Below are 20,047 nucleotides of genomic sequence, written 5' to 3' on the forward strand. Positions count from 1 at the left end.
TCCTGATAACGATGTCGTCCTTAGTAGTCCCCGCCCAGAGATCCAAATGGGGGACTATTTTACCTCCAGAATATTTTACCCAAGAGGACGCCATTAAAATATTATTCTATTTATTAATAAAAATCTTAACTCAGAATCTTGACACACACTGTTTGTGTCTTATTTAACATTCAAATCATTGTTTCTAACACACGTAGTTAGCCTACAAATATCTGGATACTGAATTACCCTTCTACTCTACCTGGGATTGGATGTGCCTGAACAGCTGGCTCAGGATGCGCTATTCTTTTTATTTTGAATGGCCATTCATATAAAGACAAAAACTGAACACTGTCTCACTTGATACTCTAAAGCAGTGGTCATCAAACTTTTTTGCTCCCAACCCAATATGGACATTATGTAGCAGCACCTCGGGCCACATGTGTACGTATCTTATTATAAGTAATTTACATAGGTTGGTATTTTATGAGCTCCCAACAGACTTTCTGTAGTAAAGGTGCAAAAAGTAGGCTGCTGGCCCCCAAGTAATGATCATTAAAATTCAGCACCTTTTCAAGTGCTTCTTATAGACTGTCCCTCATTTCAGGTAGCTGGCGCGGTCATCGATCCAAAAGTTGTGACACTACACTGCCTGATGAAGTGTTGCTCTGTTGTCTGTGTGAAAGGATGATTGATTAATAACAGTCTCTCGCCTAGTGCTGCTGTCCCGTACTTTCGCGGGGTCGGCACGGTTGTGGCTGGATTTGGCAACGTTAATTTAAAGGGTGGCCGGATGCCCTTCCTGTCGCCACATTGGTTAATAACAGTAATCGTACTTATATTTAAATACATTACACAAGATGAGATGTGATCACATGTGTCTACTAAATGTTTTGAATGTCATTATTCTTCTACACATTTTGTTGTACTACAACCACCTCAATTTAACTTCAAATTCTTTGCGACAATTGTGTACTGTATTTTAAGTTAATTGTCTACATAATGTGTGAGGTTAACGAATCCGTGTTACTTCAGTGTCAAAATTTACACCGTAACAGCTGACTGGTACAAATCGCACATGCTCGTGAGTTGTCTGTACTGGAAGATAAACAATAAAATACTCTCCCCCACTCTCACATCCTCTAACCCCACAGTAGCTGCGCTACTTAACCTCTTGTCCTTGTGGTAAGTGGCCAACTTTTCTTAGCTCACAGCCGAATTCATCAGCATCACTTAAAATTAACTCATGTTAAAATATTACCACCTCTCAATTTTTATTTGTTGCTGAGCAGCAAACCTACTTGAACCTCTTAATGTTAGTTGACTTTTTTTAAAATTTAGGTGCTAGTTACTGCAGTCCAATTCATGAATGACATCAGTTTGCGCAGGTCAAGCTACAGATGGGAACTGCACTGTTCCCGGTTACAAGCAACACCTGTGTTACGTTCATATGCAGGCTTTGCACTCAAAGAAACCGTGTATTCCGGAAACCGTGTCTCTCACTTGCTTACGTAAAATTTGTCGCTTAACACCACTATTAGCTATGACAACTGGCAACAAATGGATAAAAAATTCACTAAATAACTTGCTACCATCATGTTTAACGTTCATATTTGTTACGAAAATCATGGCAGAGCACTCGGAACACTACTGCTCATTAGCTGTCAGAGAATGTGAGACGCAGGTGTGCAGAATAAGCCTAAACTCTACTGCCTCATTCGTGAACCCAGCTATAGACGAATATTATTATACAAGGTGCATCAGAAGTTCAATGAGTGATCTCGAGAAATTAAGGAAACAAAAAGTTACAAACAAAATACCTTTTCTGGCCTCAAAGTGGTAACCATTTTATATCTGCCAGGAAGTTTCATATCAGCGCACACTCCGCTGCAGAGTGAAAGTCTCATTCTGGAAACATCCCCCAGGCTGTGGCTAAGCCATGTCTCCACAGTATCCTTTCTTTCAAGAGTGCTAGTTCTGCAAGGCTCGCAGGAGAGCTTCTGTAAAGTTTGGAAGGTAGGAGACGAGATACTGGCAGAAGTAAAGCTGTGAGGACCGGGCGTGAGTCGTGCTTCAGTAGTTCAGTTGGTAGAGCACTTGCCCGCGAAAGGCAAAGGTCCCGAGTTCGAGTCTCGGTCAGGCACACAGTTTTAATCTGCCAGGAAGTTTCATTTTATACAACATAGTTCTGGCTGTAAAGCTGTTGCAAACTGTCAGCAAACACTTCTTGTGGAATTGTGATTGTTCTAAAACACCGTCTTTATCTCCAGATTTGTGACAAGTAGACTTCTCTTCCTTTGCCCGCTTTCTGTTGGGTCCAGAAAGGTTTATGCTTCGCAGACGTTGAGCGTGACCATGGTGCTTCGAATGATTCCACGAGAAGCATTTGCTTACAGTTTTCAACAGCTTTACAGCCATTATCAGAAGGGTTTGTGGCTAATGGTGATTGCTTTAAAGGCTATTTTGTTTATAACTCTTGTTTTCTTTATTTTCTGAGATCATTCACCGAACTTTTCAGACGCACTTGGAAAATAAGGCTGAGAACCACAGGCTGCAAGAATAACCGAATCAGACTGCATTTTGACAACCACTGCTCTAAAGGCACACAGTGTTCCCATTTCTTCTTTCTGCCGTTCCCTTCTGGCCTTATACTTTTTTAAACTCTTCTTCCTTTCTCATCCACATCTCTTCGATTTTCAGTGGGCCAGTTTACCAACTTTAATACTTGTTCTGATTGCCCACTTTTTCTAATAGTGAATACGGCTGTCAAATGTCATTTAGAACTACCTCCAACTCGAGCAGAAATTCCACCAAAATTGAATGTCTACTTCCACAGTAACTCCTTATCCTAGGACAATACCTCAAAATCAATATATGTTTAATTCCGTCCCAAGCAAAAAATTATTTGAAAGGTTTTCTATAAATTGTGATCCATAATCTCATAACAACAACTTAGGTTTTTTCATCTTTCTGAAATACATGATGCCTTGAACTTTTTACTATTTTCCACGAGTCGGTTTTTCATATGGGAAAACACCAGTTTTGACCAACATTCAACAAGGACATGTAAATATGCCATTCCTCCCACCTTCTAGACAGTGGATCGTACATGTCCAAGGTACTAAATCCCACAATCTCAATGTCATTGGGATAACCAGGTATGAATGTGTACTTGTTCTTGATGTAGTTTGTGCAGTGTTTTGATATACACTGAAGAACCAAAGAAACTGGTACGCCTACCTAAAATTGTGTAGGTTCCCTGCGAGCACGAAGAAATGCCGCAACACGATGTGGCAAGGACTCTACTGTCTGAAATAGTGCTGAAGGGAACTGACGGCATGAATTATGCAGGGCTGTACGTAAATCCATAAGAGTACCAGGAGGTGGAGATCTCTTCTGAACAGCACATTGCAAGGCATCCCAAATATGCTCAAAAATAATGTCTGGGGAGTTTGGTGCTAGCAGAAGTGTTTAAACTCAGAAGTGTGTTCCTTGAGCCACTCTGTAGCAAATCTGGATGTGTGGGGTGTCGCATTACCTGCTGGAATTGCCCAAACTACACATGCCCCACACCATTACAGAGCCTCCACCAGCTTGAACAGTTCCCTGCTGACATACAGAGTCCATGGATTCATTAGGTTGTCTCCATACCCATACATGTCCATCTGCTCGATACAATCTGAAACAAGACTTGTCCAACCAGGCAACATATTTCCAGTCACCAACAGTCCATTGTCGGTGTTGACAGGCCCAGACAAGGCGTAAAGCTTCGTGTCATGCAGTCATCAAGGGTACACGAGTGGGCCTTCGGCTCTGAAAGCCCCTATCGATGATGTCTTATTGAATGGTTCACACGCTGACACTTGTTGATGGCCCAGCACTGAAATCTGCAGCAATTTGTGGATGTGTTGCACTTCTGTCACATTGATTGATTCTTTTCAGTCTTCGTTGGTCCCATTCTTGCAGGATCTTTTTCCGGCCACAGCAATGTCGGAGACTTGAGGTTTTACTGGATTCCTGATTTCATGGTACACTTGTGAAATGGTCATATGGGAAAATCCCCACTTTATTGCTACCTCAGAGATGCTGTGTCCCATCGCTCACACACTGACTATAACATCACATTCAAACTCACTTAAATCTTGACAACCTGTCATTGCAACAGTAATAACCAATCTAACAACTGCACCAGACACATGATGTCTTATTTAGGTGTTGCCGACTGCAGTTCTGTATTTTGCCTGGTTACTTATCTATGGATTTGAATACACATGCCTATTCAGTTTCTTTGGTGCTTCAGTGTATAACATGGTCGTAATAACTTATTTAATCTTTTGGAACACATTAATAAAATCTACATATGTATCCAACACTTCCTTGCACCAAAACGAACTTATCCACATTGGATATACTGCTCAAGTAAATCTAGTAGGTAAGCATCCTTTCTCCAATCATTGACTAGCAATTTCTTCCTTACCCTACACTTCCAAAATATGTCCTAATAAGGCCTTCTAAATATTTAGCTCATTTTAAATGCTATTCGATAAATTGTGTATATCCATCCCATCTGCTACAGTATGGTGTGTCAGGACTTAGTATAACAACTTAATAATATCCAACGGTCTACTTTTAAATGTACTTCTGCATTGCTCCACGCCTTCTCTATGTAGTGAGTAGCTATCTATCCTAATATGTACTGTTATTCCATCCTGAATTTTCCATTGTTTGATCTTGTCTTTTGAGAATATATAATTAACTGTTTACAGTCAGGTTGACAGTTCCATTTTTATACGCAGTAACAGCCGACAGAGTATTATGCATGAAAAACTGACTTGTAGCTTGGCAGTTATTTCAGTTACCAATTAAGTTACGGGTATGGTTTTCTTTCCATACACAGTTTTGTCACTCTGCCTAGAGTCACAGCTGCACTAAAAAAAACATGAAATAATATTCCAACTGAAATTGTGGTCATAAACAAAACTATTTAATACTTTTCAACAAACATAAAACAGATAATTTTTGATACATATGTTGTCACACAGTAAATGAATTGTGTTAACACAATTTGAATATAAATATAAAACACTAAGTATGTGAAGATTTTTAGCTATTTGTAGGCCTGTAAAGCCCAACTCCACACAGTGAATATAATATATGATGTAAGGTTCTAAATGATTATAAGAAGAAACCGCTGATACTGTAATAACAAAAACACAAGCTACAGGTATGTAAATAGCAGCTAGAGTTATCTGTATCATATACTTAATTATTTATTCTTTTGTCGATTTCTTCATAATTTTTTTTCTTTTTTTTGGACAAATTCAGTTTGACCTCAGGATGCATTCTGATGAAACATTGTTTTCCATGTTATTCCTGAAGAGCCTTACTTTTCCTTTTTTTTTTTTTATACAAAAAATATCTAGAAATGAAGCACAGATATGTCGAAGAGTCCAATAACAAGGAGTTGTGGAATGCAGATATATGTAATAAGAGAAAAATTTAGGGTAACTTTTGTGTGAAGTGCCACTGTTCAATGTTTATACATCGTAATGCCACCAGACACACCACTAAGGCAAAAACATTATGTGGGAATAATACAATACAATATACAGGTACTGTACAGTGTTACATATCTGCAATGGTTAGGATTATCACAGAACTGGCATACTGCAACACTATAGTTTTCTAGAAGCTGCAAACAGCCAAATGTTTGCATACACAATCCCCCTTTTACTACAACAAGGGGGTGTAAAAGTATTTCTCTCACAGTGAAAATATTGCTTGCACTTTCTACGTAATTATCACTTTCTTGAAATTCTAGATTACATTACTATGAGATACTGAGATTTTTAAAAAAAATTAAAGCATATAAGCAGAGCAAATATGCCTGTAAACGTCACAACATTAAATACCTATTAAAGCAACTGTAAAGCTAATGTGTCCAATCAGGATGCATTCTGATATATTGTACAACACAACAGCATTCACAGATTTTACACAAAGTATTAAAATATGAAACATTATACAAACAATTAATATCGTCCTTTTTCTATTTTGTATTGATAAAAATTGTGCTTATAAATTCAATCTCTCTGTTTTTAAACTGTACTTATGACTAGGTATGAAAATATATTTTTTTGTTTCTATTTCAGTTTTAACAAATGACTGCATATTTAAATACACATAACAGGAGTTTAGACAGTTCTGTTTACAAAATAGATTTCCAGGTATTAAACACTGAGTATTTCCTACAGTTTATTAAACTCACTCCATTCACTCATTCATTCATTCATAATGCTGCAGCTACTAGTACTAGGATTAATAGTTATTGTAATAATAAAAAACATGGTCCCAAAAACACTTGGTGATATTAATAATTAATGGAAAATAGTGTCATATTCTCTCTCTCTCTCTCTCTCTCTCTCTCTCTCTCACACACACACACACACACACACACACACACACACACACACACCAACACCACCACCTGCAAAACACTGACATTAACAAAAGCATACTACAGGCCTGATGTCATCTTCTCATATGAAGTCCAAGTGCTTCACACACACACACATTTCCTTTACTTTGCTTTACAATTTTCTACATCCAACAAGATTAAACATATCTGTTTAAACAGACCAAACTGGCTATCAGTTCAGTAAGAGCTAATTAGTGATTGGGCGTTTCCTTTATGTGAAAGGGGAACTTGATTGTACACAATCAGATTTCACATCTACTATCATGAGTGCTGCTTCCACTCATCAAATGAATAAAAATAAAACTGATATATTCATTCCAGAATCTTCTGTTCTAATTGCTAAAGCAAGGAACAACATTTCATTTGCCTTCTGTTTCGAACACATCAGTAACTGCTACAAGCACAGACTCTAATGAAATGTGAAAGCAGATACAGTGAAACTTGAAACGCGGGGTTGAAAGTTAATTTAGAACTATTTAGGTATGAAAATTGTGACTGGCCTACCATGCAAGAAACACCATGATTCACATTCACTTCCAAAAAATCAATTAGACCACAACTCTGTTACATATTTGGGCACTGCTGCAACTATTGCATGGAGTTACATTTAAAAATGGCAGTTTTGTGAGGTGGTAATTAATTTCATCTGCCATATGGTAGAGTTTGAATACAAGTAGCTAAAGAAGATTTGTTCTGATCTTTATCTCATATTCCACATGTCTAAAATAACTTAAAGATTGACTGCCAGGAGTTTTTTTTACACAAAAAAGTCTATGGTTTACATACTTAGGAGTTGTTTTTGCTGATGAAATGTTTTTCTGATGTCATACCTGCAGATGCCTTATTTTATAGCACAATATCTGATGAACTGTAACTATCCTAAAGAGTACTGAAGGGAAATTTAAACCAACTACTTTCATATGTAAATTGCAGTTTGTTGTAAAGTTTTCACAGAATAAAGACAATCAGGTTGAAGATTAAACCCTGCTGTGCCTATCATTACCGTACAGAAGAGATAAACTGGACACAACACAAGTTTGACATCCTATGATCAGTACTTAAATACTAGCCAACAAGTCTCTTAAAATGCTGTCTCAAAATCTGACCACAGAAGACAACCGCCAAATGCAAAGTAACAGTACCGAACGGACATTGCACATTCTGAGAGAGCCTTTTGGTGGTCTACATTCAAATATGAGATGATATGTGAGAAAATACAATGACGATGAACGAATACTGAGAAAGTTCCTTCAGTTTCTTATCTGAAAGAGGGCTCATTTTCAAGAAACCATAAAATATGGGATATACAGTAAATATCCTACATATCACTAAATATTACTCTTTTTCTTCTTATTTATGAAATAAAGTTAGAGATAAACTATTACGCATTATTCTTGCGTATGCCTTATTGTAAATTCAACAGTCCTCTTTCCCATTCAGTTACTCGGAGAAGCCGATACTACTAACATATATTATTTTCCTCTATCTCCATTCTATTACGTATCAAGACTGAGCAATTTATGTTATCGCAACTAGTCAGTGACTGAGGCACACACTGAAAACTAGTAAAAAATCGACATGACTAGTCCTCAAAATAGAATACAAGGAATTGAACTGCTGACAGAAGCCATGAGCATTAAATGAGCAGTAAGCAATACATAATAACTCAATATGCTGAAAAGTAATTCTTTTATGATGCACAATGCCCCTCCATGTCAGCACCACACACATATCGCTAAAATATGTGATAACCTTGAATTAAATACGATTATTATTTGTTGGCAGCTTATCAGGACTAGAAAAGTATACAGAAAAAACTGCAAAAATGTTTGAACAAAAGCCATCTATTTCCTTCCAAGCTGCCAACAGCTCAAATTAATTACACATCTAGCAACAATATCGGAAGTTGTTCAAGTGTGAATATTCCAACAATGAAATAAGCCAACAGATCTGATACATTATTTGTCAAGTTTAAAATGTGAGCTTACAGCAAACATCAACTGTCAGGTACTATGCAAATTAAAAGAAAGTGTAACATTTAATTTTCTGTGCAAAGGTGAGACCACAACCCCCCCCCCACTCCCCCCCCCCCTCACACACACACACACACACACACACACACACACACACACACACACAAACACAAACACACAAACACACAAACAAAGGAAGAAAGAATTTATAACTAGTTAAAGAAAGACATTGGGTATCAATTCAGACTGGTATTCCTACACTAATGACTAGCAAAGGACACTAGCACACATACAACAGGACAACAAAACACCCTGGTGTCACACCCCAGTTCACTTACGTTCCTCTTCACACTCTATTGCTTTTGTGTGCGCATTTGGTTAATGTAATCACTAGAGAAAGTGTTTTTTGAGCATTTTCACATTTTGGCTATACATTTACTAGGTCAGTCACCTACTTGCCTACAACCTCCACACGAGGCATCGATGAGATAATTCTCCTAAAGGAACTACAGAGAAAGTAGACGGAGATAGTTCAGTAAGGGAATGTAGTAATACGTAGCAATTACTTACCTCAGTTATTATTTGCTTTTTATGTCTTAAGTGTACAGCAGTTTCATAGATTCATACATCAGAAGCATTTCACTTTTATTTACAAAGCATAAGTGTGGGTACTGTAAATGTAAAATAGTTCTAAATTTTTCTGTTTATAGATTAAAAACATTTTTCCTTATGTATCTGGCAAACAGTGTTAAGTAATTCTTTTTACGTATTCTCAAGTCAACATGTTCCTCCTCTTGTTGTTACCAAAGGTTAAGAGAAAAAAAAAATCGGTGCACTTTCACTATCACAATTCTACGGCTTTTAGAAACCTGCTCATTCTTTTGCTACATTTGTAGTTTTTACACTACACTTACTTTTGTAAAATGTAGCGCGAAGATCAGTAGTAGGAAGTTTTATGAAGTGCACAAAATGCTAATACATCAAAAGAAAAAGTGAGTTCCTAAAAGCTGAAAAATTGGGGTTGGTGAAAGTCAAACCGAGGTCTCCCTTCCCCCTCCCCCTCACCCCCCTTCAGCCTCTGCTGATGGCATGGGAAAAACCAGTAGACTTTGGAATGAGTTGAGGGGAGTAACAAACACTGTAAGTATACTGTACACCATCTCGCAAGGAAAAACTATTTTTAGTCTATAAATGGCAAAATGTGAAAGTCCGACTTACAGTATATTTATAGAACCACCATTAATGACGCTCTGTAAATAAAAGCAAACACGTACGTTGCAGAACATTATTAAATTGCAGATCACTTAAGACAGAAAAAAGGAATAATAACTGAGATATATACCCCACCACAGAAGGTGCCCATCTGAACAAACATATTCATTACCTATCCACGAGGCACTATAACAGCCGAGAATCTTCCACAGCTCAAGCGTACAGTCAGAAATGCGGCAATTATTCAGCCACCGGCATACAGAAGCGTGCAGAACTGCAGCCGGGCACTCATATCGTGACTCGGCAGTCGGGAGGTACTGCCGCCGCCGCCACGACCGACGTCCGACCGTCTGCCGCGGCATCCGCCACGGCGACACCGTGGTGTACCGGCGGCAGGCCCACTACTACGTTGCCGCCGAACTGGTGATACTGCACGTGCAGCTGGCGGTGCACAGCTTGGGCGTGGTGGTAGTCACTTGGAAGCACCGCCTGCTGCTGGTTCTGGTTGTGCTGCTGCAGCTGCAGCTGAAGCGTCTGGTGGAAGTGGAGATTCTGCTGCTGCTGCTGGTAGCTGTGGTGGTTGCACAGCTGTCGGCTCTGGCCCTGAGGGTGGTGGTGGTGGTGCTGCTGCTGCTGCTGTTCCAGCTGCCTCTGCTGCTGCAGTTCGTGCTGCCAGCGCTGCTGCTGCTGCAACTCGAGCTGCCGACGCTGCCGCAGATCCTGCTGCGACTCGTGCCGGTGCTGCGGCTGCGGCCGCTCGCGGAAGTGTTCGAGCTCGAGGTGCGCCTCCCGGTGCCCATCATCCGGGCACTCGCCCTGCCGCCGCTCGAACTGCGTCCGGTGGCAGTGGTGGTGGCGGGCGGCCTGCACCCCCTGTCTGTGGCAGTGCTGTGGGAATGGCGGGCGGGGGACGCCGGGCCGGACGCGCCCCGGCACCGCCCCGACGCCTGGCACCTCCCGCTCGGCTTCGGAGGCCGAACTGCGGGCGCAGTACGACTTGGGCGGGAAGGGCCGCCCCTCCAGCAGCGACACGTCCACGTCCAAGTCGCGCTCCACCACCTGCCACGACCACGGCTCGAATATCGCCCAGCTGCGTGAAGTCTGCCGCAGCCACACTCGTCGCTGTATGTGGAACCGCCAGCCTCTCAGGTAACTGCACACACAATTCCGCCGATCGATAATCCAGCGGTCATTTCCCTTGTCCGCAAAAGTGTTGCCTCGTATGGTATTTATTTATTGATTGATTGATTTTTATTGTGGTAGAGACCTCAGAGATCATCTGAGGCATTACAAAAGTCAATATTACACAGTATAAATGTTACACAAATAATTACAAAAACAAGAAAAATACTACACAATATAAATATTACACAAATAATTATGGTACCTTCACACAAATACAAAACTGAGAAACTTCTGGTAGAAACTGATATTGCATAGTAAATTTAGCCAATTACAGACTTACTCATATATAGAAGCATATAAAAACTGATCACAAAGTGTATATTCTTTGCCTCCCTTAAAAATTCATGTTTCATAAATGCTGAGCTCAAGAAGAAATTCTTTTACTTTTTTTTTGAATTGTTGAATTGGAAGATCCCTGATATGTTGGGGTATGGCATTAAAAAATTTTATGGACTTGTATAAGAAGCACTTTTGTGTTTTTTTTTTTTTTTTTATAGTTACATTGGAAAGAAACTAGGTCTTGCTTGTTTCTTGTACGAAGTGTCGTCGGTCATAGTTCTGTAAATATAATTATATAGTATGTTTCTAAATTTTTCCATTTATAGATTAAAAACTTTCTTCCTGACAAATCAACATTCGACCGTCACGACGTTTCGGCTTTTAGGAACAAACTTTTTGTTTTGCTGCTCTCGCACTATTTGCACTTCACTTCTGTAAAACTTCGTACAAGTCATCTCCGTGGCACTTTCTGGCACCTGCGCTGCCAGTTACGCTGCTGCGTTTCCTACATCCGCCACCACAGCACGAGGATCCTGACGCAAACGGTTACACCGCTGCACACGAGATGCGAGCGTGCCGCCCTCTGGAGCTCCGGTGGTGGGTGTACTTACGTTCAAACATTTGTGCTCTGAGCCCGTTTTGTGTGTTTGCCAGCTGAGTAACATTTATAGATTTTCACAGTGGCCAGGGCTCAACACCTTCCAAATAGACATTGTGCCGAATTGTGACAGATTTATAAATCTCTTGTATCTGTATATATTTCTACAATCAGATCAACTGTTAGCAACTGACACTGCAAATTTGACGACAAAGTTATGTATTATTTTTACTACACGATATTATATGTCGAATAAACTAGTATCTGAATACTCTGTTCACGAACAGAATCTGTTCCTTGCTCCTGTATCCACTAACGAACTGCACAGTGTGCAAAGGAAGCTGTAACTGTCTTCGTGTAACTCTTACAAAAATGAAATGAGGTGTAAAAGATACAAGTGCAGAAAAAGGAAAAAAGAAAAATCAAGTTGCGTTAATGAGCAATGAAGTTCCCTTTTTTATTTCAACCTTTGCTAACAACACGAGGAGAAAAGTATATTGGCTTCTGAATATGCAGAAAGGCATAATTAACACTGTATATCAAATATAGAAAGGATAATGTAATTAATCTATAAACAGGAAAATTTAGAAACGATTTATGAATTTTATATTTACAGAAGCACCACTGATGATGTATTGTAAATGAAAGTGTAATGTGTCTAGCGTAAAAATTGATCAAATCACAATATGCTTAAGACAAAATAAATAAATACATAAATAAAATAAAAAATAAATGAGACAATTAACTATTAAGTATTACTACATTCCCTTACTGAACTATCTCCATCCACAATTTTACAATACTGATATTAGACGATTAGGAAATGGAGGTCTAGTACTTAACCCAAACAAATTTGTGTTCTAAGGAGAAATGTGAACAATAGATGCTGCCAAGTTCAGAGATACATTGAATATGTGCTTCCACAGACACTATTAGGACTTCTGTGTTTATTTACTGGAATGCCTGGAGGATTGAGCACTCTCCTTTGTTTTGATGGTGTGGGCGACCAATGAGGATGAGGTACAGAAGTTGTTTAAGATAATGGCCTGACATTTAATGTAAATAACTGCTGGATGAGGGGGCACAACAAGGAAAAAGGACAGATGTATATGATGCCTGACATTTAGTGGGAAGCAGCAGAAAATGTTGGAAAGTTCCAAAACCTGGGGAGTATAAAATATAAAAATGGAAGATACGACAGAGAAATCAGCGAACATGCTAGGCAAGCCGATAACTTTAATCTCATGAGAAGTGCGAGAGGAATGTTACCGAACAACAAAGAAGTCCCACAGAAACATTAAAAAGGTGCTGTACTAAAAATATTATATACCAGTTGCCTTGTACACTGGAGGAAACTGGGTTCTGAGGAAAAGAAAAAAAGCGAGGTGCAACCAAGTGAAATGAAGTTTTCGAGAAGCTGGGTAGGTGTAACAAACGAGAAACACTGGTGAGATAAGACTGAGAAACAAAGATTAAAATGGTATGAACATGTTAGCAGAATGGATGAGAAGAAGATGTCTAGTAATATGCACACTATGAAGATGTAGAGCAAGAGACTGGAGGGAAGGCCATTAGAGAAGTGGTGAAAAGGAGTTGAGGAAAGCATCCAGTAGAGATGACAAAAATGGGTCGGAGTAGGGACAGTGAGGTGATGGGGATGCTTGTGTGTGTGCATGCGTGCACTTGTCCCTTCTATGCCTATGCCTCTTCTATCCCTGAGTAATGATCTGCTGTCATACGCATACACCCCAAATAGTTTGATAGAAGTTTAGCTATCAAGGGTTTTATGTTACGAGGTAACCTGACACTACTGTGGTACATTTACTTTACTATAGCTTCCAAGAATATGAAAGAACTGAATATAAATTTCAATGCATAGTTAATTTCTGTTAGCTGCTTATTACATATTTTTTGTAAGATTTGACCATATGTAGCTATAAAGCTGTCAATATAGAACCAGCTGTCAAATCATACAAAAAATCTGAAATTATTCACAACGTAAGAAAGCAAGAAAATTACCACCATATACATATCCAGTATACAAGTATGTTACAATAACTAAACGTAAGTAAACTTGGATCAAGTTAATAAGCTGTCAAAGTAGAGCCAACTGTCATACCTTGTGAAAACTGCATAATTGTTCATAATACAAAGCAGCAAGAAAATAGTGATCAGGCACAGGTGCAGTCTGTAGATATGCTATGAACAACTTAACATAAATACATCTTTGTGCATATTAAATGTAAAATACCATCTAGGTGACAACATCTATACCATGTATAATAATTGCAGGTTGTACTAGAAAATGGCAATAAGACTGAAATAAGCGTATAGTGTGAAAGAATAATAAACTCTAAGACCTACCACGAATTAACTATCATTTAAAATGTCATACTGTGACCTATATTATGCTACAGGCCTCTACCATGCAGAAATTACTCAATGCAGATGTTTGAATTTGATATACCCAACAATTTGGCTACAGCAAAGTGTCAATTAGTATCTTTGCATAGGTAATACTTTCTTCTCCTATAGTGGTTCGATTTGACCGTACAACACAGTAAAAGAAGTTGTTCAATTCGTCAGTGTATTGATGCAGACTGTCCAATGAGCCTACAAGGAATGGTACAACACTTGCAGCTATGTGACAAGTTCCACAGAAGTGTCTGTAAAAGGATCTTAACTGGCAGGGACCAGAGGTCGAGTCTCGTGCCTCGTCAGTGACAACAGTTTACAAATCTGCACAAATTGCCACTGCTTGTGAACACAAGCCCATTTCTACCATATTATAGGTGAACACTAAGAAGAGAAATGCATGCAATGGAGACCTGCAGTCAGGTACCTTGCAAAATGCCCTGCTCACTGCAGCACAGAGAATGCCAAGTCTTTGACAGACCAAACGACACAGAAACTGGACAGCAGCAAACCGGTGGCATATACTGCCATAGAGATTTTGAATCCACCGACAGCACAACGAGGTGTTTAATCTGCACTGTGTGCAGGGTGTACTTAACGTGGGAAGTAGTTCTGCAGCATCGAGGTTGTGTTTTTCGTACCGTCATTCGGGCCCACTTGTTCAAATTACTTACAATTAAAACTGGGATGTTTACTTCAGTATTCCCAGTGACCGAGTATTGCCCTTTCTTCTGTATCTTCACAACAAGAATGCTGCCAATGTTACCATCTTCCAAGTTGATGACAGCAGTGTCGTACGCGTACGTTCCAGTTTGACCGACAATTAGGCACCCTACCACATCTTGACTGGCCCGTCAAATCAACTGATCCTGCACAAAAATTTCTGACACTATATAGAACAGCAGGTCAAACGCAACAATCGACGACCCCATAATTTTGTACCTTTTTGGGGTCTTACCATCAGTGAGTGGCTTCAGCTAGATAGAGCACACCTCGAGAAATTTGCGGACTCTCTTACTTGCTGAACGGAGGCTTCTATGAAGTGTAGAGAAGGTGTCATACACTACTGGTGTGAAGTCTCCTGATGGTGGCGAATTTCTTATCCAGTTTACTTATTAGACGGTCTTCTTGTACTTACTGTGTTGCAAAAACTATTAATGACTTCAAATATATTCATCTAAGGAAGAATGGTTGCAAATATTAGCAATATAATTGACGAATTCATCCAAACTTATGAATCTCATCTGTGCCGAGAGAGTACTCCAAGGTTTTGTTCAGGTCTAGTCTCAGGGTGTATACATGGACAAGGAAAAAAAAATCCCGGATTTCTCAGTTGAAAACACACTTTCTCCCGGGTGAAAATACATTTTTTCCCGTGTTATGTGAGAGTATACTTTTCCTTGGCACTGTAAAACTTATCAGTCTTTTGAATGTTTATGGTTTTATAAGCTGATGTAGAATTTCTCGGCACTTTAGAAAATGAAACTTGGGAGAGGGGGGGGGGGGGGATGGGGGGGAGGACGTTTTGGAAAGATCTTTGATGTGCAGCAGCAACATGTACGCTGCATATTTTCGTGTTACAAAGATATAAATTCGAATTCCACCAAACACCGCATGTTACTTTCCAAGGCATTGAAATCGAGATTGCAATGCGCTTTTGTAAGCCAGTCATAGCTAAGGTCATGTGATCTTGCCAGCTGATGACAGCATAGGACACGTGATGTAGCCAGCCAATAGCAAGATCACTCTTAAGTAGCGCGAACACACAAATAAGAAAAGTTGATGGTTCAAATTAATATACATAGTGTTGCTACAAGAAAAACAGAGGTTTCATATATAATCGTAGTCTCAACGATTAATAAGCTGCAAGAGAAGCTAAGCTTCCACATATAATGTTAATATTTTTTGCGCGTGTTACACTTTAAGATATATCACACAAATGTGCCAGTAAAATTTTTCATGACAACGTAAATGTCTGATTTTCTGGGCTCGAAATTCTTCTAGATGGTCGTCCTCAAAGAGCTGTTTTTTAATTGAGAGTCAAATGCTCTGTGATTTAAGAAATTCATCATACATTCTCGCATATAGTTCATCTTGTGTAAAAGGAAATTTACTTTGAAAGTAACGCTTTTCAAACCACCATCCGCAATGTTTTTCCCGTAACCTGTTAGAGACTGATTCATTTCAGCAGTGGCCACAGAGCGCCAGATAACAGGCGCCACCGCTCTTGCGCAGCTACGATGACACAGGAAGCCAGTATGTTCGTACGTGTAAAACATTAAAAGATCTTGCACTATGTCACAAAAGAAACAAGACATCAGAGGACACTTCAAGTTCATTGAAATTTCGTGAACCATACTAAAATGCATAATTGGGCCTAAAGTGCACATTCGTATGTCCAGATTCGGATATAAATTGTCTTGAGTACCAGTACTGTTTTATCTCATGTTTGGTTCTTTATTATCGCATAATGCCATGCAAGCCAGAAGATGGAAAACGTGCACTTGAAATGCAGCGAACAGTTCAAACTAGCCAACAGTGTGAAATTAAACACTTCATTTCAAATAAATTGACTGCCTCAGCGCAAAAGATTAATAAAAGCCAAATCTCTTTAGCAAAGCGACAAAAATAATTTCATTGTTCTGCAGGGTGATTAAGGCTTGACTGTCAGAAAGGTGGAAATAAAACCTGAAAATAACAACATATTTTAGCCTTCCGTAATTATGCGAACGTATTTTCAATCATTTGATAGCTCCGGTCCACAGAAATCCGTTTTGTTTTCATTTGATGTGAGAGTAATAAATGAAGAGGAAACAGCAAAATCACTAAACGTAAACACCGATCACGTGGAGACTACCCACCTCCGCACCACAACTCAGACTGCTCTGTGCATCAGCCCCGGATCCACTATATTTCCGAACCGTGGCAATACTAGATAGTGTCGCCCACCCACACATCCATAGCCAGAAGCAGGAGAAGGTACTACCCGTACGCGACTCAACTGCGCATGCACAAGAGCCCGCCTGCAACTGCTCAAACGAACCTGATGTCAACAGCTGCCACATCACGCTCATCGGAGGCAATTTGTTGTTATGAATCATTGCATAGTCTTTCTAAAGCCTTTGACACACTTTGCTGTTGGCAGATGCTTGTATGAGCACTATTTTTTGTTGCTGTATATGGCGAATTTCCTTTGCGACTTAAGTTTTATTTTTGTTTTTTCTTCCTCTTGTTAATGTTTTGTTGCTGCAGTATTATCCTGCAGACACGGGATACAGTAATATCCTTTGTTGGACTATTGGTTCTTACCAGTCAAAATCACAAAAATTTAACTGAAAACTAAAACAATGAAACATTCCCGGAATTCTACAAAATTCCCGGGTTTTTCCCGGTTTGCTCCCGGATGAAAAAATTCCCGGGTTTTTCTCGGATCTCCCGGTTGTCCCGGGTCATATACACCCTGAGTCTAGATCAGAAAGTGACAGTCTGGTTGTGAATTAGCAAAACTGATGAATATGAAAAGGTTGTATCTATATTTGTACGAGTGAAGTGAGATAAGATAGCGTGCTGATAATACAAATCTTAGACCAGTGATACCTAAAGATGACAACGAGCCATCTGTACACTGTTATCTTATGTCCCTATGTGCTAATGTTTATTTGCCTCAGCAAACAATATTATGAAAAGGATAGCTGATATTCACCATACAATGGAGATGCTGAGAAGTAGATAGGCACAAAGAAAAGACTGTCAGAAGATGAGGTTTCAGCCAACAAGCGTGCGTACACACACACACACACACACACACACACACACACACACACACACACACACACACACAGAGTCTCTAGCTGCAGAGGCCACACTGCGAGCAGCTGCACATGATGGGAGAGACAATTGGGGGTGGGGGTATGGACGAGGTTGGGTTGGGGAAGGGGAGGGGAGGGACAGCAGGGTAGGGGTAGGGGGATGGTACAGTGCTGCTTGTGAAAGCCTACACAGACGAGGTGCAGAGAGGTTATGGCAGTACGTGCAGTTGGGAGGTTAGACGGAGGGCAGGGGGGAGGTGGGAACAGCAGAAAAGGAGAGAGGTAAAAAGACTAGGTGCATTGGTGGAATAGAAGACTGTGTAGCACTGGAATGGGATCAGGGAAGGGGCTGGACTAACGTAGGTCGAGGCCAGCAGGGTTACGGGAACGTAGGACACACTGTAGGAAGAGTTCCCACCTGCGTAATTCAGAAAAGCTGCTGTTGGTTGGAAGGATCCTGATGACACAGGCTGTGAAGCAGTCACTGAATTGAAGAACAGACACCAGCTTTTCTGAATTGTGCAGGTGGGAACTTTCCCTGCAATATACCTTAGTTCCTGTAACTCTCCTGGCCTCAACTTTCCTTAGTCTTTGTCCTTACCTTCTAGCCCCTTCCATGTTCCCATCCCCGCACTAAGACAGTCGTCTATTCTACCAATGTCTTTTTACCCCTCTCCTTTTCTGCAAACTCCACCCCTGTCCTCAATCTAACCTCCTAATTGCACCTAGCTGCCCTACCCTCTCTTCAGCTTGTCCCTGTATGCTCCCACAAACAGCACTATACCATCTCCGTACCCCTACCCCTAGCCTACCATCCCCCCCTCCCCGCCCCAGTTTCCTCCTTACCCCCACCACCCAGTTGCGTTTCCCATCACGTGCAGCTGCTCACGACGTAGTCTCGGCAGCCGGAAACTGTGTTCATTTGTGCGTGAGCTGTGTTTGCGTGAACACGTGTGTGTATGTTCTATCTCTGGCGAAGGCCTCGTTGGCCGAAAGCTCGTTGTCTGACAGTCGTTTTGTTGTGCCTACTTTCCACTCGGCGTGTCCACTATATGGTGAGTAGCAACTATCCTTTTCGTAATACTGTTACATTCCATCCAGGATTTTCCACTGTTGAATACTACCTCAGCAAACAACACGTTTTTCCCCGACAATATGATCTGCTCACAATCTGACCACAAGTTATTTGAGATTGTCATCACATTTATATTACTGACACAGTAAGATGATTTGTGGTTCTCGATTCATTGCCCGAGTTCCAGGCTGCCTCTCTAGGTGTCCTGAGCGGCAACAAAAAATTTGAAATGCTGTCATAATTTACTTGTTGAGCGGTATAATCGTATGTTAAAGGTCTAAGTACATCGTGAGACAAGTATTACATTCAGAAACTGCATATATGAGTACATCTCAAATTACTCTGACTGTATTCATCCCGCATTTCAGAATGAGAGCAAGAAAATTATGAAAATGGTGAAAGGAAAAAAGTTTATCACTTACTACATTTTTGCTGGTCTTGGAATAAAACTACTGCATAACACATGACTATTAACCTGTTTCTTCTTTACTACTAACTCTATTTACAACACTTTCCCAGACAGTACCTGTATGTACCACTTAATGTACCTTCACAATTACATAACAGTACAACGCATAGTTCAGGATTTATGAGATGGATGAAAAGCTAGCTTTTGCTTAAAAATAACCCAGACTATATTCGTTCAGTATTTCATAAAGAAAACACTTAGCAACTTACAACAAACTTCAAACATAGTTTCAAACCTTTTCGAAACTACTACTCGCTTACATGCTTAACTTCAAATATTCAATACATTAACTCATTTGTAAAGTAAACAGACATTTGAAGTTGCTTTATATGAGGGAATTCGATTCTTTACGGAATTGCCAATATACTGGATGGAAAATAATACTCAGTTTTCCTGTGACTGGAAGAAAATCATTTCATTAATGCATCACTGACTGCTCAATTCAGCTACTAAACTGCCATACGTTAATGCCCGTAACTGCTTGTGGCAGATGTTATCAATGAACGTTCCAAGGCAGGTGCAGCAACTGCCCCTCATAAACTAGGTATAATGAAATTTCAAATCCAAAAATTACT

At 40.0% G+C, this 20,047-nt stretch overlaps 1 protein-coding gene across 3 annotated transcripts in view; it reads right to left on the reverse strand.

Annotated features, from left to right (window-relative positions):
- Positions 1-8,590: 8,590 nt before the first annotated feature.
- The window catches only part of LOC126210462 (uncharacterized), an 86,669-nt gene continuing 75,212 nt past the window's right edge, over positions 8,591-20,047 (reverse strand). For all 3 annotated transcript variants that reach the window (XM_049939696.1, XM_049939695.1, XM_049939697.1), the window contains exon 5: positions 8,591-10,795. In XM_049939696.1, the coding sequence (XP_049795653.1) occupies positions 9,931-10,795 (865 nt within the window). In that variant the 3' untranslated portion in view covers positions 8,591-9,930. The remainder of the gene's footprint in view (positions 10,796-20,047) is intronic.

The sequence above is a fragment of the Schistocerca nitens genome, chromosome 10 (assembly GCF_023898315.1).
Source record: "Schistocerca nitens isolate TAMUIC-IGC-003100 chromosome 10, iqSchNite1.1, whole genome shotgun sequence".
Classification (NCBI taxonomy): domain Eukaryota; kingdom Metazoa; phylum Arthropoda; class Insecta; order Orthoptera; family Acrididae; genus Schistocerca; species Schistocerca nitens.